Here is a 21300-nt window from a genome sequence, read left to right on the forward strand (position 1 = left end):
TTTAGCTTTAAAAATTCGTCAAAGTTTGCAAAAATTGGCATAGTTTTTTTGACATTTGTCAAAATTAGACTTTTGATCGACGTTTTCTCAAAAGCGCCTGAACCGATTTCAGAAATTTAAAAGCCATTTGATGTATTTCGGGGAAGACTATCGTTTGTCAGTTTTGTGCGACGATCAGCCAAGCCGTTTCTTTGTAATTTGAAAAAAAGTGTTAAACTTTTCGTCCACATTTAAGCTCATCCTACCGAACCGATTTTAAAAAATCAAAAACTGTTCCAAAGATATTAGTTGGGAATGATACTGATCAGTTTTAGGTGAAAATCTACCGAGCCGTTTTCTTGTAATTAACCGTTGAAAAAAAATTTAAGCCGATTTTTATGGAATTTTTTTTAGCGATATATACCATGGTCTTATAGAACTTACTGAAATATTACGGCCTTAAGACAAATAATTTGATTTTAAAAATTCATCAAAGTTTGAGAAAATGAGTAGCTCTTTTGGCATTTGTTAAAATTAAAATTAGACTATTTACTTGGTATAATGATAGAGTACTTGGTCTTGAACATAATAAATCATTAAAGTCCTGAAAACTGGTTCAATTATAAAAATTATTGATTTTTGAAAATTTGCTTTTAGAAAATACTCCGAGTCAAAGTGTTCATTCGTTTCAATTATGTGTAATAAATCCACTCGGAATACTTTTAATGACTCATAAATTAATTTATTTTTTATTAATTAAGTCGATTATTTAAATATATCGGGAAGTTCATGTAACTTGCCTCAAGGCTAAATACCAAACCAACTAGTTTGCAAATGCGTTTTGCGTCTGTGACTACACGGGAGCACTTTTTCAATTTTGTGTAAATTAGCCAACTATTTTTTTGAAATTGAATCCGAAATGAAATGATTATTGTTAATGTTCTGGAGACAAATTGATTTATAATTTACATTTGTATTTGCTCAGATATAACAAGATAATGCAAAAATAATGAAAGTTACAGTATTTGTAATAATATATTTGAAAACGTTTAAAATTTCTCGAATATTTCATTACTGTACGGGAAGTTCCAGCAATTTGCCTTAAGGCACGATGCCGTACATCACTAGTTCATTTTATTCTGTTTCTGTTGACCTCATAACAATTTCTCAATTATTTTTCTCTTTTACAGAAGAAGAAGCGCAAGATGATTGAATCTGGTGAAATCGATCCTGATGAGAGCTCTCAGGCATCAGATACAAGAGTGTCGGTGATTGAAATCAATACTGGAAAGACTCTGAAGGGCGAAGAGGCTCCTATGCTCAGTCAGCTGCATGCATGGCTCGAAAGTCATCCTGGATGGGAGGTAAATTTTAACACGAAATAAACTTAAATATGAATTTCTAGATATATGTGAATTATGCATAATTATTTTTATTTCAGATTATCGATTCTGACTCTAGTAGTGATGAAGAAGGAGACATGGAAGGAGAAGGTAAGGAAAAAATTATTTTATTGCCTATTGTTTTTTAGAGCAGATAAACTTGTTGCCTGTTCAAAACGACATATTTTTAATATAATATTTAATATTTTTAAATTCCTGATTTAATAACAAATTTCTAATATTTTCTGTGGTTTTCTTTTATAGCTAAAAAGAAAGAAGAAAAGACAGATGAGGAGAAAGCTAAAGAGGTTATCACGAAAGCTAAAGTTGAAGACGATGAATACAAAACTGAAGAACAAACTTATTATAGCATTGCGCATACTGTTCACGAAATTGTTTCTGAGCAAGCATCTATTATGGTAAGTAAAATTAATTTTATTTTCAATTTTTTTTTTAACTTTCTGAAGGAGCAGTTTATGTTTTCATCAAAAAATCCGATTCGCAAATTTTCTGTTTTTTCGAAGTTTTAAGCCATTCCGAATCGAAGTATGTGTGTGTGTGTGTGTGAACAGATTTTTTTGCCGTAAATCGACGTTTTCTCGAAAACGGCTGGACCGATTTCAAAAATTTAAAGCCATTTGATGTATCTCGATGAGGACTAGCGTTTCTCAGTTTTGTGCGGCGATCGGCCAAGCCGTTTCTTTGTAAATCGCAGAAAAGTGAAAAAATTTTCGTCCACGTTTTAGCCCGCAATTCTGAATCGATTTTGAAAATTCAAAAGCCGTTGGAATAATATTGTTTAGGAATCGTGCTGATTAGTTTTTGGTAGAGATTGGCCGGGCCGTTTTCTTGTAATAGTTTTTTTCAAAAAAATTCGACGATTTTTATGATTATTTTTTTGACGGTAGATACCATAGTCTTCTAGATCATACTAAAATATCACGGCCCTACGACAACTCGTTTAGCTTTAAAAATTTGTCAAAGTTTGCAAAAATTAGTATGGTCTTTTTGGCATTTGTCAAAATTAGAACTTTCATCGACGTTTGTTCAAAAACGCCTGAACCGATCTCAGAAATTTAAAAGCCATTCGATGTATTTCGGTGAGGACTATCGTTTGTCAGTTTTGTGCGACGATATGCCAAGCCGTTTCTTTGTAATTTGAAAAAAGTGTTAAACTTTTCGTCCACATTTAACCTCAAACTACCAAACCGATTTTAAAAAATCAAAAGTGTTCGAAAGATATTAGTTGGGAATGAAGCCGATTAGTTTTAAGTGAAAATCTGCAGAGCCGTTTTCTTGTAATTAACTGTTGAAAAAAAAATTTTAGCCGATTTTTATGGATTTTTTTAGCGATATATACCGTGGTCTTATAGAACTTACTGAAATATTACGGCCTTACTACAAGTAGTTTAATTTTAAAAATTCATCAAAGTTTGAGAAAATGAGTAGCTCTTTTGACATTTGTTAAAATTAAAATTAGACTATTTACTTGGTATAATGATAGAGTACTTAGTCTTGAACATAATAAATCATTAAAGTCCTGAAAACTGGTTCAATTATAAAAATTATTGATTTTTGAAAATTTGCTTTTAGAAAATACTCCGAGTCAAAGTGTTCATTCGTTTCAATTATGTGTAATAAATCCACTCGGAATACTTTTAATGACTCATAAATTAATTTATTTTTTATTGATTAAGCGGATTATTTAAATATATCGGGAAGTTCATGTAACTTGCCTCAAGGCTAAATAGCAAACCAACTAGTTTTTAATTTTTTTTATTTTGAATCATTTGACGTGGAAATTGGAAAAAATATATGAATGTGTATAACAAAATCGTCGATGTTTTCTCAAAAACGATTTAAAAAGTTTAAAAGCCATTTCATGGTTGATTTTTATTCTGATTGGCAATTTAAATATTTGTATACCGAAAGAAAAAAACAACTATTAAGACTTGCATTGATTAGTTTACCTAAATTACCTATTTTATATTTTTTTTAGTATTAATGTGAATGATTTATTTTTTTCAGGTTAATGGTAAATTAAAGGAATATCAAGTGAAGGGTTTAGAATGGCTTGTGTCCTTGTTCAATAACAACTTAAATGGTATCTTGGCTGATGAGATGGGTCTTGGTAAAACTATCCAAACGATTGCTCTCGTCACATACTTGATGGAGAAGAAGAAAGTCAATGGACCGTTCTTGGTTATCGTGCCGTTATCGTAAGTAATAGTTTAAATATTAAAATTGTAGTCCGTCTTACGAGTTACCTTGATATACAAATGTTTTGAGATAGGAGCCGCCAAAGAAGCGATTCGTTGCTTCGACATACGAGCAAAATTCGAGATACGAACGAAAGGTTTTCTCGAAAAATATAAATGGCGTAGTGAATAAATAATATTAAAAAGCATGTAAACTCGTATGTCGGTATATCACTTTACTTATGATATTTAGTTCTTTTACAAAATTCTGAATCGGTTTCAGTAAAAGTATTAGTTTGATTTCAAAGATATTACTCTCATTTCTCAAGTCTGCAAAGTGATAAGATTGGTGAAGAGGCATTGTGATTTTTTAATTATTTTTTTTTTAAATAAAAATAATACATAACGTTGCCATTGGTGTTAAATAAATAGATAAAAAAAAATAAATACCAACTATTTGATAATATAATAAAAATCAGTTTTTTTCTAAAATAATTAGTACCAAATTTTTGTATTTTTCTAAACCATCTTCTTCGCAATATCTTAAAATTTTTTAAAGCTTTTTTCATAATTAATTTCAGTAAGTAACATTGTTTTCTGTTACAGTTTTTCGATTTAAATTTTCTAAATTTTAAATATAATGTATGTATTTAAATTAAATATTGTGAAATAAGAACCTATTCAAAAATGCGGGAACATTAAAAAACAACAAATCTTAAATCGGGACAATTATTGAGAACAATGTCGATTCTTGGAATATTTTTGCAAATCCAGAGCGAATAGCCACCTTAATTCTTGTTAATTCGATTATTTAACTTTTTTTTTATTTTCATTGAAGGCTGAAGGCAAAATGCCACTCAAAACTTGTTCTATTTTTTATCGGTCGCCGGATGTTTGCTTTTGAAATTTTTATCAATATCTAAAGATACAATATCATGGAAAAATGATACCTAGAAAGTATTTAATCTTGTTAGTTACTTTCCTCCACACGACATACAAAAATATAAATATATATACATGTATATATATATATATATATATGTATGTATGTATGTATGTATGTATGTATGTATGCAGTCATGTTTTTTATATATGTTGGATTTATCTGGTATTATAAAAAACGTCGTAATAATTTTGTTTGAGTGTATATATACATATATATATATATATATATATATATATATATATATATATATATATATATATATTTATATACGAGTTTTTACACGTTTATAATTAGATTATATGAGCTTATGTCACAGGTCATAAAATATAAAATTATGTATGAAGAGAAGACATGTGTTTTCAACGGAAAAGAAAAAACGCACAAAGTTTGTTGCAAAAAACAAAAGCAAATGTTGATTTTACAACAAATACCTGATTTTATTTTTAAATTGAAAATTTTATGAGCTCAACACTTCCATTTTTCCCTAAATGTTTTATATAATTATTCATATTTCTTGTTGCTTCGGGAATGTTAATTATCTTATTTATCAGGAACGGTTGAAACATTCTTGAGAAATGTATGTCTTTACAAATAAATTAGTATGAGTTCATTATTATCAGTATCAGTTATTTTTAGGTTTTTATTTTTTTGCTTGATTTTTTCTACTATGAAACTATCAAGTATTTTACTATTTTACAATCCTGATGAAATGCGCCAAATTTTGATGAGACTGGCCAACACATTTTAGTACATTTTTTTTGAAGAAGGTCCTCACAAAGTCGAGCAATTTTAAAAATGTTAAATTCATAGTTCAACATAAGGTCTTAATTCCAGTGTTTATCAGTTAGACTGCGACGCAGCGCTTACGCGCTTCGATATTTTGTCTTTATGCAGTTAAAGCAGTACGATTGCTTTGAAAAAAGTTCAGAATTTCCAAAATATTTCAAAATAAATTTTTCTTCAATAAGTCTTTTTTTTTTTTTCAAAAAAAGTAAATTTTTATCAAAAATGTATAGTTTCTCAAAAATCTAATTTTTTCAAAGTAAATTTTTTTCAAAAATGTTATTTAAAAAATAATAATTTTTGGTACGGGAAGTTCCAGCAATTTGCCTTCAGGCACGATGCCATACACCACTAGTTCATAATTGTTTTATTTTCTATTTGAAAAGCACAAACTCTAATAGCTTCGGTAAATTTCATTTTTATTATTATTATTGGAGGTCATATTTGTTTGTTAAACTAGTTGTTTACTCATTTACTAATTGCTATGAGTTTGTGGAAAAAGTCGGGGTCACGGCCTTGTGGAAACATTGTGACCACTGAAACGAGAATTTTGTCACAAATTCATAAAATATTTACATTTATACATTATTATGAACAAATTTTTCGGTTTATTAACCTTTGAACTCTTGAGGAAAATAAACATTCAAAATAATTTTTAATTTAAAAAATATGATTCAGGTGGAATGTTTTTGTGGAAATTACAGTACTTTAATTACTAATTCTTGAATTAAAAGCAAGTTTAAAAACATGTTATTTAAATAATTTTAAAAAGTTATAATTTAAAAAATAACACAATAATCATTTTTTTCCAATTCAACTGAAAGAGACGAATATTTAATTCGGAATTTTTGAAGCACAATAAAAATTGGACGATATATATGGGAAAGATATAAATTTTTATTAAAATTTAATATATTTAATATTGTTATAATTATGACCATATCTTTAAAAACAAACCTTTATTGCAATTCTTGCATAATGGTATGGAGTTTACCACAAATAATAATATTAGTAAAACAACTAGTATAATATTATAATTTAAAATGAAAAATAATTATTTGAAAATATCAGAGAAACATTTGAGACCAATTTAACTGTTCTCTTTAAAATAAAAATAATAATGTGAAAAAAATTAAACAATTTATTTGGCTATAAAGATATAAATTTTTATTATCTACTATTACATATAATTATTATTACTATTACTAGTCTACACAAAAAACAAAGAATGCCGAAATCGATACTTTTTATATATTTATCTTAAAATTAACTAGATATTCGAAAATTCATGAGAAATTTATATTTATATATTTGTCCAAAAATGTTTGGAATTACATTACATTATATTAGGCTGTTTTCTGTACCAAAACTTATTATATTTCTAATACTATTTTTTTTAACTTTCATTTGCCGTTTGTATATGTTTCGTAAACACATTTCATATCCTTCTTCAAGAATTATTTACAATGATTTTAAATCCATCCAAATAAAAATAATACATTTTTAAATGAAAAACAAAAAAAAACTAGTTGGTTTGGTATTTAGCCTTGAGGCAAATTACATGAACTTCCCGATATGTGTAAATAATCGACTTGATCAAAAATATGTGTAAATAATATACTTCATCAATCCTACTTTAAAAAAAAACGATAATAATTTTAGCAAAGTTTGACGAATTTTTAAAATTAAACTACTTGTTGTAAGGCCGTAGCATTACAGTAAGTTCTATAAGACCATGATGTATATCGCCAAAAAAAGTTCCATGAAAATCGGCTTCAATTTTTTTTTCAACAGTTCATTACAAGAAAACGGCTCGGTAGATTTTCACATAAAATTAATCAGCATCATTCCCAACTAATATCTTTCGAATAGTTTTTGATTTTTTAAAATCGGTTCGGTAGGATGATCTTAAATGTGGACGAAAATTTAACACTTTTTTTCAACATTTAATTACAAGAAAACGGCTCGGTAGATTTTCACCTAAAATTAATCAGCATCATTCCCAATTAATATCTTTCGAACAGTTTTTGATTTTTTAAAATCGGTTCGGTAGGATGAGCTTAAATGTGGACGAAAATTTAACACTTTTTTTCAACAGTTAATTACAAGAAAACGGCTCGGTAGATTTTCACCCAAAATTAATCAGCATCATTCCCATCTAATATCTTTCGAACAGTTTTTGATTTTTTAAAATCGGTTCGGTAGGATGAGCTTAAATGTGGACGAAAAGTTCAACACTTTTTTTCAAATTACGAAGAAACGGCTTGGCAGATCGTTGCACAAACCTGACAAACGATAGTCCTCACCGAAATACATCAAATGGCTTTTAAATTTCTAAAATCGGTTCAGGCGTTTTTGAGAAAACGTCGATCAAAAGTCTAATTTTGACAAATGCCAAAAAGACCATACTGATTTTTGCAAACTTTGACGAATTCTTAAAGCTGAACCAGTTGTCGTAGGACCGTAATATTTTAGTATGACCTAGAAGACTATGGTATCTATCGTCAAAAAAATAATCATAAAAATCGTCAAAATTTTTTTTTTAAAAACTTTATTACAAGAAAACGGCCCGGCCGATCTTTACCAAAAACTAATCAGCACGATTCCCAACCAATATCTATCGAACGGTTTTTGAATTTTCAGAATCGATTCAGAATTGCGGGCTAAAACGTGGACGAAAAATTTTTCACTTTTCTGCAATTTACAAAGAAACGGCCCGGCCGATCGCCGCACAAAACTCAGAGACGATAGTCCTCATCGAGATACATCAAATGGCTTTTAAATTTTTGAAATCGGTCCAACCGTTTTGGAGAAAACGTCGATTTACGGCAAAAAATCTGTTCACACACACACACACACACACATACACACACACACACACACACACACACATACTTTTTCCAAATTTGGTCTCATTCGATTCAGAATGGCTCGAAACGTCGAGAAAACATAAAATTAGCGATTCGGATTTTTTGATGAAAACATAAACTTCTCCTTCGGGAAGTTAAAAATAGATACATGTTGATACATGCCTGTCAATATAAATTTTAGTTTTAGAAACAATTAAGCTAAACACCGAGTATTTTCTATTCCGGGCAATTTTCATTAAAAATTTTTAAAATTTTAATTAGTTTTTTGTCTGATAAAATGTTATTAAAACTCTGAACGTCTTCGATTTGTTACTTAGATGTGTCCGTTGTTTACTCACAAAATTTCCCGAAATAGAAAACACTCTCTGATGTACTCGTCTAATATAATAATGTTTTTTTTTCTTTTATTTGTGGCTTCTAGGGCTAAAATTCTTTTTTTTTTTAAACTTGATTAGAGAATTCACTCTAATTCTTCAGAAAGAAGTGACATTGATTTAAATTAATATATGCACTGGTATGAAAAACTAAATTAATATATACATTATACAAAAAATTACAGAAAACCTTTCTGGGAACCATAGCAGACTGATAAGATTCCAAATGCTATTGAACCGATATGATTCCAAGAATCAAAACGTTTGAAACCATCTTTTATATTTGGCTATATTTGTCAATTTTCCATTGATACAGTGAAAATCGACTTTTTCTACTAAAAAACCGGTTTTCGAATTCCGACAAACCCTAATCGTGAGTCTCCATAATTTCCTTTAGTTGACGTATGGACCCCTCGAAAGTTGTCTTATTGATACATTACACATAAATTTAGTACTTAATAATAAAATATATAAAAATCCACTAAAATACTTGCTCATATAAATCAAGTATTTTACACTTAATTTAAATCCAAGACGACTAGTCTTGACCGGTTGCACTTCCAAAAAACTAAGTCATTTTAATTTGGATTTAATTCCAAAGTCATTTAATCCTATTTTTTCAAACCTCATCCCTCTCACCATCCCCCTCACCATTATTCCTAATAGTATCGTACTGCGAATTTTTATTCTTGAGCATTCTAACAAAACTTCCCAGAGCAAAAATAGCGCTCCTGTGCTTCTTAAAAATTCCTTCATAAAGGGCGTCCCTCGACATTTTTCGATCCCCGGGTTCGGCCATCGTCCTCTGCTGCTGCAGCAGTCTTCGGGAAACTCCGACGCCTCCGCTGCCACTGACTCCAGTGGCGGAGGTTGCCGAAGACGTCTCTTCGTCAAGGGACATACTCGTCTTTTTATACCCTTCGGCGATTTTAATACGATTCCGAAGTCGGTCGTCGAATGAGAAGTTTTTCAACAGGGCCGAATGCTTTTCGGGGGTCCTTTGGGGCTCTGCGGGGTCCAACATAGTAATAATAATAGATAGATGATAAAATAATAATTTGGTGTTATCGAAATGGGTTTAGTCGGATGCACTGAATTGGTAGTAAAAGTTATTTTTAGACTTTATGCTTATCTATGTTGCTTATCACTTAGAAAAGATATACATAAAAAAATATGAATTACGTACAAATCACTGATACATAAATTATATATAGTTAATATTTTACACTCTTACAAAATACTTAATATTGGTTAAAATTTAATAATATATATACATATATTGCTATTTGTTTAAAAAATACTTATATACTTAATACAGTTAAATTCACGAATCGATTAAAACTTGCTTAAATTTATGAATAATAATCCATAAAAATAGCCCCCAAAAATCGATTGATTAATTATCATTACATTTGGGTGAAATAATATAATTACATTTAGATAAAATAAAATTATTGACAATTTAATTATTAAACAATTATGAATTATTAATAACAAATATATTTTGCTCTATTATTAACAGATTTTTTAAAAATAAAGTGATTGGCGAATAAATTTTAAAAATCTGTATACATATATTTTTGTTTTTAAATAATATCGAATATTTATTAACAAATATATTTTGCTCTATTTATTAAAAAAATTTTTTAAAATGAAATTTTTGGAAAATTTCAAAATTATGTATACATTTATATTTGTTTTTAAATAATTACGAATATTTATTAACAAATATATTTTATATATTAAAAATAATATTTTGCATTACTTAACAGATTTTTTTTAAATGAATATTTAATAACTAATATATTTTGCTTTATTATTAACAGATTTTTTAAAAAGAGAAATTTTTGGCAAATAAATTTCAAAAATTTGTATACATATATATTTGTTTTTAAATAATTACCAATATTTAATAACAAATATATTTTGCTCTAACTATTTATTAACAAATTTTCTAAAAATAAAATTTTTGGCAAATAAATTTCAAAAATCTGTATATATTTGTTTTTAAATAATTACTATTATTTATTAACAAATATATTTTGCAAAATATTATTTTGCTTTACTTATTATTAACAGATTTTTTAAAAATAAAATTATCCACCAGATAAATTTTAAAATTTTCTGTACGTATATATTTGTTACTAAATAATTACGAATATTTATTTTGCAAATATTATTTTAAGTATATTTTGCTCTACTTATTGTTAACAGATTTTCAAAAACAAATTAAAAAAATATTTATTCATATATATTTGTTATTAAATAATTACGAATACTTAAAATAACCTTTTTAGTTTTTTAAATTAATATACGTACTTCAATGCAAAATTTAAACAAATTATATTCATACAAAAATAATTTTGTTTTTCTTAAAAAAAAATAGTAAAATGAATAATATTTTACCCTTAACGATTTTTTCTTATAATTTAATAACAATTTAAAAAAATAAAATACGTGAGATTTTAATTTAAATAATAAAAAATATTGATAAACAAATTATTACACCAAAAGTTAATAACAAAATTTATTATTTTGTCTAATTTATTTAAAAAAAATCACATTTTTTATAATTTATTTATTATTAATTATAACATTTAAACTTAAAAAAAGTGTTCATATAATTTTGTTTATTTAATTCCTTATTGAATTATCCCTTTATTAATTTGTTTAATTATTAATGATTATATTTTTTATCTATTATTTTTCTATAGTCATATAGTTCTGAAAAGTCTGTTTCGATAAAAACTGTTTTTAAATTATTCAAAATAGAAATTAAGGTTTCTCACACTCGGTTTTTATTTACTATCGATATATTTTTTTAAAAACAAACGATTTTCATCTATTTTTTATTAAAAACGATTTTTTGCAGTTAAATTTATACAAAATTAAGGTTAGACACACATAGCTATTGTTTTTATATTTTCAAGTTTGAGGCTCGACACACACGGTTTTTATTCACTATTGTATATAAATTTATTAAAATATTTGTTTTCTTTTAAATATTAAAAGAAATTAAAGTTTTTCACACACGGTTTTATCATCTATTATTTTATATTAAAATTGATTTTTTTGTAGTTATTTTTATATAAAATTAAGGTCAGTCACACATAACTATGGTTTATGGTTTTTATATATTCAAAGTTTAATTAAGGCTCAACACACACGGTTTTTATTTTCTGTTAGTTATAAATTTAAAAAAAAAATATTTAGCACCCGGTGTTTATTTTTTTAAATATAAATTTCTCAATTTTACTCCAAAATAAAAATTAAGGTTGGTCACACAAGATAGTTTTTTGAATATAAATAGTTCAAACGTAATTTTAAGGCTCGTCACACACAGTATATTTTCTGTTCCTTTTATAAATTTATTGAGATATTTTATTCGTCTTGAAATGAAAATAAGTAACTATTTTATATAAAAAAAAAGGCTTGGTACAAAGCTAAGTAAAATCGATGTACATAAGTGCGTGGAGTATTAAATAAACGAGTTACCGAAATAGAAAAATCAATATTTTATTACAATTTTAACTATAATATCTTTATAAGAAATATCGTCAATTTCTTTCCTTCAACTTGTAATTAAAGTATAAACTAAAATATTTAACAAAAGAAAAATCGATATTGAGTAAAATATTGATGTCTACGTACACGTACAAAACTTTGTTAATAATTAAAAGTAGTAAATTAAATTTTATATTGACGGTGTAATTATAAAATAATTCCTAAAGGTACAAATAAAAAATACTATAGATTCTTATAATTTATAAACTAATAACATAACACTTAAATTTAATTTAATTCCTAAAAGTACGTACACACTAATTTAAACAAAATCGGAATGAATAAAAAGTAATTAATTAAAAAAATAAAATTAAAATTTGTAGTGTGTTAAAATATTAAGGCTAGACACACACACTTTTTTTGTTCGATTTTTAAATATAATATCAAAGTATTATATTTATTTTTGCATTTGTACTTTTAGGTAATTAAATTATGATTTTATAAACAAAACTGATTTAAGAATTAAATTAATATAATTAATTAATCTAAAGTATATTGTTTCTAAAGGTTACTCACACCAGATCTTTTGTTTCTAAAATTAATATAAAATCTAATCTGCAAGGCTATATGTAACTTTTTTTCAGAATTTTAATTAATTGATCATATTAATAAATTGAATATATTAATATTCAGTTATAAATTCAATTTCTAAAGGCGCACACACACACTGCTTTTTTCTTCGGGAAAATTTTGCATGCCACAGAGTTAACTTTTAATATATAAATTTTTAAACTCTGATGAAGGGGTTGTATTTTCTTAATAGAAAACATTAAAATCCAATTTTGTTAATTTTTTTGTGTCAGTTTAATTTCTAAAGGAAACACACACTTACTATTCACATTGAAATTGTTTCTCCCAATTTGTGGACCTCTAAATTTTATTTATAATTGATTTTATTTTGTATATTTTGAACAACAATATTATACTTTCACTTTGATAAATGTTTCCTCATCAAACATTTATTTTATTTATTCAATTATAAATTCAATTTCTAAAGACGCACACACACACTGCTTTTTTCTTCGGGAAAATTTTACATGCACAGAGTTAACTATTATTATATAAATTTTTAAACTCTGAAGTTTTTGTCTGAATAGAATATATTAATATACAATTTTGTAATTTTTTTTGAGTGAATTTAATTCCTAAAGGAAACATACACACTAACGATTCGCCTTGAAGTTGTTTATTCCAATTTGTGGCCCCTCAAAACTTTATAAACATTTATAGTTCAATGATATATAATTACTTTCACAGTTTCAAATACTTTTTGATAAATATTTCCTTATCAAACCTTTAAGACCTCGTTATTTGTAATTTTCGTGGCACTTCGTGTTATTTTTATTTATTTTATTATCACACTTTAGTTCATTTAATGTTTTTCTGTGAACTGTTTTAATAATTTAGCACTGAAATGTGTGTCATAATTAGCATGTTTGTGTTAAATTAGTTTATTAGCGTGCACTTTAATGAATTTCGCAATGGAAAAAATATAAAACGAGTCCAAAACACGAAAAAATGACACTTTGCACGGTAATTAAAGTTTTTGTAAAATAAAACTTGAGTTTAAAATTTTAAACTGGTTTAAAACGTTAAAGAAAACTTCAATTTGTCTTTATTTTTTTATATCACTTTAATTTACACAGTATAATTTTGCAATAATTATTTTATGAGTAATGCATCACTTTTGCTTATTTTTTTTTAAATTAATTTACATAATTTGTTGCACAAATATTTTGAAATTTATACATAAAATAATTTATTAATTTATATATGAATTCAAAATTATATTACTCGTTTTTTTATATAAAATTTGTCTATTTGTTTTCAATCAATCTGCCCTGATTTCTTTGCTGATTCCAAAGGTGCAGACACACTCAAAATTTTTTTTAATTCCACAAATCTTGTATTAATTTAATTATTAATACGATATAATTCTTCCTATAACTTGTATTCACTATTTATTTACAAAAAACTCAATATTTTCTCACTTTTTTAGTAAATCCTAAAGGTACAGACACACTACTTTTTTTCTTCAAATTATATTAATCGTGTTTAATTAATACTGTAATACAAATGTTTTTCTTCTAATACAAAAGTCTGTTTTATAATTATTATTAATTTTGTTTCGAATTCGTATGATTTTATTGAAACACTTGTTCGTCTTTTAGTATAACCTAAAGGTTTAGATACACTAGAATTTTTTTTCCAAATTCTTAATTTAATGTAATACGAATGTTTTCTTCTTTATGCAAAAATCTGTTTTATCATTTTTATTAATTTTTGTTCAATACAAATCGAATAGTTTTATCACTTGTTCGTTTTTGGACAGACACACTGGGATTTTTTTTTAAAACAAATATTGTAATATTGTAAGTTATTGATGTCATCTAAGTGTTTTTCGTACTCACCACAATTTTATTATTAATTTTTTGATATAAATCATAGAATTTTATACCTTGTTCGATTTTAGTAAATCCTAAAGGTCCAGACACACTAAGATTTTTTGTTCAATTATAACAAATCTTTTATTGTAATTATCAGTACAGTGCAAATGTTTTTTCTTAGGGTTTGTTGCAAAGGATAATTTAACTATTGTTATTATTTCAATAGAAATCTTACAATTTTATCACTTGCTTATAAATCCTAAAGTTTTAAGCACACTAGGACTTTTAGTAAATTTTGCAAATATTGTTCAATCAATATTGCATTCCAAATTTTTATGCAAAATCTCTTAATATTAATTTTTCTTCGATAGAAATCGTATAGTTTTATCACTTGTTCGATTTTATTTTAAACAAATATTGTAATCATTATCGATGCCAAGTAAATGTATTTCGTACTCACCACAATTTTATTATTAATTTTCTTATATAAGTCGTATAATTTTATAACTTATTCGTATTTAATGAATCTCAAAGTGAAATTATACAAATATATATCACTTGCTAATAAATCCTAAAGGTACAGACACACTCAAATATTAAAATGAAAATTTGTAGAAATTTTTAAATCTGTTTAAATCACTTGATCCATTTATTACTCAATTGACAATTAATGGAATATTGATGTTTTTTTTTATAAAAAATATTGGATGTTTATTATTGTCCAGACACACTATGAATTTTTGTTTAATCATAACATAGTGTGTATTGTAATTATCAATACAGTATAAATGTTTTTCGGTAAAGGATAATCTAACTATTGTTATTGTTTTAATAGAAATCATACAATTATATCACTTGCTTTTGAATCCTAAAGGTACAGATATACACAAATATTAAAATTAGAATTTGTAGAAATTTTTAAAACTGTTGCAAGTTTTTTTTTTAAATATTTTTGCACAGGAATGTCAAAAACGACACTTGACACTTAATCGAATTATTTCTTTTATTTGAATATTATATTGTTAAATGACACTTTAATAAAATATTAATAATTATTTTTATAAAAAATATTTTAACTAGTTTGTCGCACAGTTGCTTTTTTTAACTTGTCACAAGAAATTTGTCACAAGGCACATTTAATTTTGAAAAAATTAAGATAAGTGAAATATTTATTATCAACACTTATTTTAATTTGATTTGTCTAATTAATAATGTCTTACACTTTATTTGAAATTCAAAATTGGTTTGAATTGGTTAAAAAATTTAAAGGTTGCACTGTAGTTACTCAAAATCCACAATCAACAAATACAAATCAAAATCTAGTTTATAGTACCAAAAATTGTCTACACAACTTAAGTCTGGACACCAAAAAGATTTTTTTTCACTATTTTCTCATTTCAATTGATAAAATATTAATAATTAATTTTATAGAAATATTTTAACTTGTTTGTCGCACAGTTGCTTTTGTTTTAACTTGTCACAAGTTTTTTAATGTTAGAAATTTGTCACAAGACATATAATTTAATTTAAAAAAAATTAAGATAAGTGAAATATTTATTTTCAACCCTTATTTTAATTTAATTTGTTTAATTAATAGTGTCCAATACTTTATTTGAAATTCAAAATTGGTTTGAATTGGTTAAAAAATTTAAAGGCTGCACTGTAGTTACTCAAAATCCACAAATCAAAATCTACTTAAGTTCAAAAATTTGGCGTCAAAACTTAAAAGTCTGAACTCAAAAAAATTTTTTTTTTGATTTTTATCATCAAGGAGGTCTACATTCGCAACTGACATCACTCACAGTGGTAGGAATCTTCAGATACTCCCCACTGTTATCCTGCACCATCAAACAATCGTCATCGTCATTCCCCAAAGACGACGATTCACTCCCACAATCATCGACTGTGATCTCTGGTGTGGTGCAGGTCTCCTCACCAGGCCTACAGATCAGTTTGGTGTCCTTCAGTTGTTTACTGATGTCATCTACGTCTGTCATTTGGGCACGAATGTAGTCTTGCAGGCCTATCACAGGATTTAGGTAGAGGTCATGGTAAAGGTTTTGGTAAGATAGAGGTGCTGATGGTGTGTCCAGGATGTTGTAGTGTCGGAAGAGCAAGTGGAAGTCTTCACATTGCTCCGCCTTGGCTATACGCCTTAAATCCTGGTTCCCTAAAAGTCCTTTACCCGGTAGGTTTATTATGTGGATGTCGCTCCTGGTGCGTCTGGCCGACGTGCAGGTGTGTCGGTGGAGACTTTGGTTTTGACTGGATGGTCTTTTCTGCGTTCTGGTCAGTTGGAACAGTGACGATTTGTGATAGAATAGTTTTCTGGTTTGTTTTTTTATAGTTAGTGTTGTGTTTTTTGCTCCTGGTGCTACTGCTTCGCGCTCGTTCAGTATGAGACTGACGCCGTGTAGGTGCAGCGGCGGCGCAGGCGGCGACGTGTCGTTCGCGCGAGACATCCCCACTCGTTTTGCGTAACTTTTCGAGTGGACGAAAAACTTTTGCGATTGCTGAAAGGTTAATGGTGGTGAGAGATTGAATATTGGATGTCGATTAGAAGTCGAACAAATTGCTGGAACTTATCGTTTTGCGGTAATCGGAAATTCAAAACATACAAGATTTTCAAATTGTTTTGATCCATTTTTTCAAATAAAATTCTTTCGATTCTTACGTAACTTTTTTTATTATATACGTCAGTGGTTTCCGATGTGGAGCTTTCTGGGCAGGCCGGATTTAGAAATTTGGCGCCCTGGGACACTGACAAAAGTGCTGCCCCATTTTTTTATGTCTCATTTATCTAAAATTAAAGTATATATTTTATTGCAGATATAATTAACTTCCCGTAGGGTAAGTTATTGTAATCGTCCAAAAATCGAAATTGAAAATTTTTGCATTTCTCGACGTTCTGAAAATTTTGGCATACTTCAGAAAAAATGGATGTATGTGTGTGTGTTTTTCGTCAAAGCTTACAAAAATCAGTAACGTTTTTTTTGGCATTTGTCAAAATTAGACCTTTTATCGACTATTGCTCAAAAACGCCTGAATCGATTTCAGAAATTTAAAAGCCAATCGATGTATTTCAATGGGGACTATTGCTTGTCAATTTTGTGCGACGATCGGCCAAGCCGTTTCTTTGAAATTTGGAAAAAAAGTGTTAAACTTTTTGTCCACATTTAAGCTCATACTACCGATTCCATTTTAAAAAATCAAAAACTGTTTGAAAGATATTAGTTGGGAATGATACTGATTAGTTTTAGGTGAAAATCTACCGAGCCGTTTTCTTGTAATTAACTGTTGAAAAAAAAATTAAGCCGATTTTTATGCATTTTTTTTAGCGATATATATCATAGTCTTTATAGAACTTATTGAATTATTACGGCCTAAGGACAAGTGGTTTAATTTTAAAAATTCATCAAAGTTTGAGAAAATGAGTAGTTTATTTGGCGTTTGTTATAATCAAAATTAGACGATTTACTTGGTATAACGATAGAGTACTTGGTCTTGATGAACATACTAAACCATTAAAGTTATTATGGAAACTGGTTCAATTATAAAAATTGTTGATTTTTGAAAATTTGCTTTTAGAAAATACTCCGAGTTAACGTGTTCGTTCGTTTTCAATTATGCGTAATGAATCCACTCGGAATACTTTTAATCACTCATAAATTAATTTATATTTTATTGATTAAGTCGATTATTCACACATTTCGGGAAGTTCATGTAACTTGCCTCAAGGCAAAATACCAATACTAACTAATTATTTAATTTTGTTCATATTCAGTTATATCGACAAATTGATGCAAATCGATCTTTTTTGCTAGGGTTCGGACACCACTTAATCGCAATGCATAAGTACATATTTATTGATGAATTAAAATCAAGTGAAGTGAACCCATACACGCAAACACATAGTGTATATATATATATATATATATATATATATATACATAAATCTATCAATGTTTTATAGGGCTTTAATTTATTCAATGAATTCTTAAATTAGAATATTGCGTCTGCTATGCGAATTTATTATTAACATGTGACGACACCACTACTGTCGTCGTCGATATTGCATCCGTCCGTCTGTCCGCCTGTCGATACAACTTTCACTCTATAATATACATATATCAAGTTATTTCTTAAAATTAATAAAACTGTGAAATCAACATATATAAAATTATTGACAAAGAAAAGGATATATGGTGCACTATACAATTATATACAAATAAATAAAATAAAAGTGTAAAGATTAATTATAAAATGCATATGACTAATGTACATATATACAAAGTCAACAAATAAACAATAAAAAAACGTATATAAAATTATATACATTTTTTATCACAAGCAAGAAATGTTATCAAAATATTTGTTTAATACTAATATAAGTTGATTTAATAGTACTAACTTTGTTTTTAACTTCCCGAAGGACAAGTTATAGTAATGGTCTGAAAATTGAAAATAATTTTTTTTAGCATATCTTTACGTTTCAGAGGTTTCTGAACATTCAGCAGTCGATTCCTATTGATAGGGAGATGCGGTGATTAGTTTTTGGCAAAGGCAGGTCCAGCAGTTTTGGAGATAAAGAGCAAAGAGTGCAGAAAATAGAAATCGAGTTTTTAAGAGAACGGAGTATCGGATTTGAATGATCTAAAAAACATTAAACATTAAAAAACACAAATAAATAAATAAATAAATTCTGCTTATGTTGGCTAAGCGATTGCTTTTGGGAAAACATTTTTTTGATATCATTTAAATCAACTTCATTTGAACATCACTTAAATATAATGCTTCAAATAATTATAATAATCTATTTGAAAACATTTAATCTTCCTCGAATATCTCATTAGGGTACGGGAAGTTCCAGCAATTTGCCTTAAGGCACGATGCCATACACCACTAAATCTTTTATTAATTGGGCAAATGCTTGATTTTTTTTGTAATATATGTATATATATATATATATATATATATATATATATATACTAGCTATCCTTGCAAACGTGTTCAGCCATAAAAAATATCTATTTTTTTTAATTAGATTTTTTTAATTTAGGGTGAAAATTTAGGGCTGTATGTGTTTCTGCATACACACTTTTTGTATGTGTTTTGCTACACACTTTAAAACATTAATGTAAAGAAATTGTGTCCCAAAATTGAAAAGGGGTTAGTAGTTGACAACCCTTATTCAAAATGAGATTTTCTGAAATTAATTACTATAAATAAATTATTTGTGATTACTAATATAACTTTTGCAAAATGTAGGGGTTTGTGGTAGGAGGGTAAAAATTTAGGACTGTATGTGTTTTTTAATTACCAGTTATAAAAAAATGAAATAAAGAAAAATTAGTTAAAGGTAGCCAAACCTTGATGACAAAATTCCATACAAAAATTTGGGAACCTATGGTTTATACCATGACCTCAATAAAAACAAAAATTAATACATTTAATTAGATAATTTCATTATTTATGAAAAAACTGTCCGACCGATCTTTACCTGAAAAACTTTTCAGCACGATTTCCAACTGATATTTTCGAATATTTTTTAAATTTCGACAAAATTTCTAAAATGTCGACAAAAGGGTTCAATTTTGTTTAGTACGCACATACTAATGAAAAAATTCTCTTCATCGATTCTAATATTAACTTTTATCGTGTTTTTTTATATAAATTTAAAGAAAAAAAAATGATTTAGGGTAATTTTTGCTATTGTCGTACAAGCTTTTTTTTACCTTCCTCGGGAGCACCCCTACCCTGGGTCGCCGTCACATTTATTTCAATTTTATTGTTCGATTCGGTTCGATCGAAATTTAATGTTTGCACTCGATGATATTGTATATATATATTTAGACGACGTGCTTGGTACGGACATGAAAATTATTTCCGAAATTTATTTGCGTATGCAGCAATTCACGTACGTATCCGTGTTCGTATTTAATAAATATATATTTATTAAATGTATATAAATATATAAACAGAACGAAAAGACGGCATGTGCTCTCGAAATATGACGATAAACGATTCCGAAATAGTACAACACACTTGTTTACGTGGGTTTTAATATTTTTGTTTATTTTTGTTTACTGCAAAGGAATTCTAAATCGATAATATTTATGCCAATGCACGTATTTTAATATATTTATCGAATACAGGAATAAAATAGCACAATGATAAGCTAAAGTTATATTATATTTAAAAAATTCAAATGTAACATCAAAATCATAAACCCCCTAAATTTCAAACGCCTCTCACAAAAAAATCAAGATTTATGAGCCATTCTTTCACTTTTTAATTTCCGTTAGGATAAGTTATTGTAACCGTCCAAAAATCGAAATTGAATTTTTTTACATTTCTTCACGTTTTGAAGGTTTCTGAACATATTGGTGTGTGTGTGTGTGCGAGAGTGAGTGTGTATGTATGCATGGATACAATTTTTCGTCCATGTTTTCGGGCGTCCGTTCAACCGATTTGAATGGTTCAAAAAACCTTCAATTTCCTATTGATAGGGAGATGTGCTGAATAGTTTTTGACAAAGGCAGGTCCAGCAGTTTCGGAGATACGGAGCAAAGAGTTCAGAAATTAGAAATCGAGTTTTTGAGAGAACGGAGTATCCGATTTGAATGACCCAAAAAACATTAAATTTTTATTTACAAAATATACAATACAAAATGTTAATTTTGTATGGATGAAGAGAAGTGGTGATTAGTTTTTGGCAAAGGCAGGTTTCGAAGATACGGGGCTAAATGTGCAAAAAATTGCAGTTTTTGAGAGAACTAAGCATCTGAATGATTTAAAAACTTTCAGGTTTTCAAAA

The 21300-nt window shown here is 27.3% G+C and overlaps 1 protein-coding gene across 1 annotated transcript in view; it reads left to right on the top strand.

Moving 5' to 3' along the window:
* Nucleotides 1-21300, top strand: part of LOC113387536 (ATP-dependent helicase brm-like) — a 59722-nt gene that overhangs the window by 19750 nt on the left and 18672 nt on the right. The window contains 4 exon segments of the mRNA XM_026624866.1: nucleotides 1170-1343; nucleotides 1421-1472; nucleotides 1626-1780; nucleotides 3390-3580. Coding sequence (XP_026480651.1) covers nucleotides 1170-1343; nucleotides 1421-1472; nucleotides 1626-1780; nucleotides 3390-3580 — 572 coding nt within the window.

This window comes from Ctenocephalides felis, unplaced genomic scaffold (assembly GCF_003426905.1).
Source record: "Ctenocephalides felis isolate EL2017-DRISC unplaced genomic scaffold, ASM342690v1 CF-g0.4_SCAFFOLD_03572, whole genome shotgun sequence".
Classification (NCBI taxonomy): Eukaryota; Metazoa; Arthropoda; class Insecta; order Siphonaptera; family Pulicidae; genus Ctenocephalides; species Ctenocephalides felis.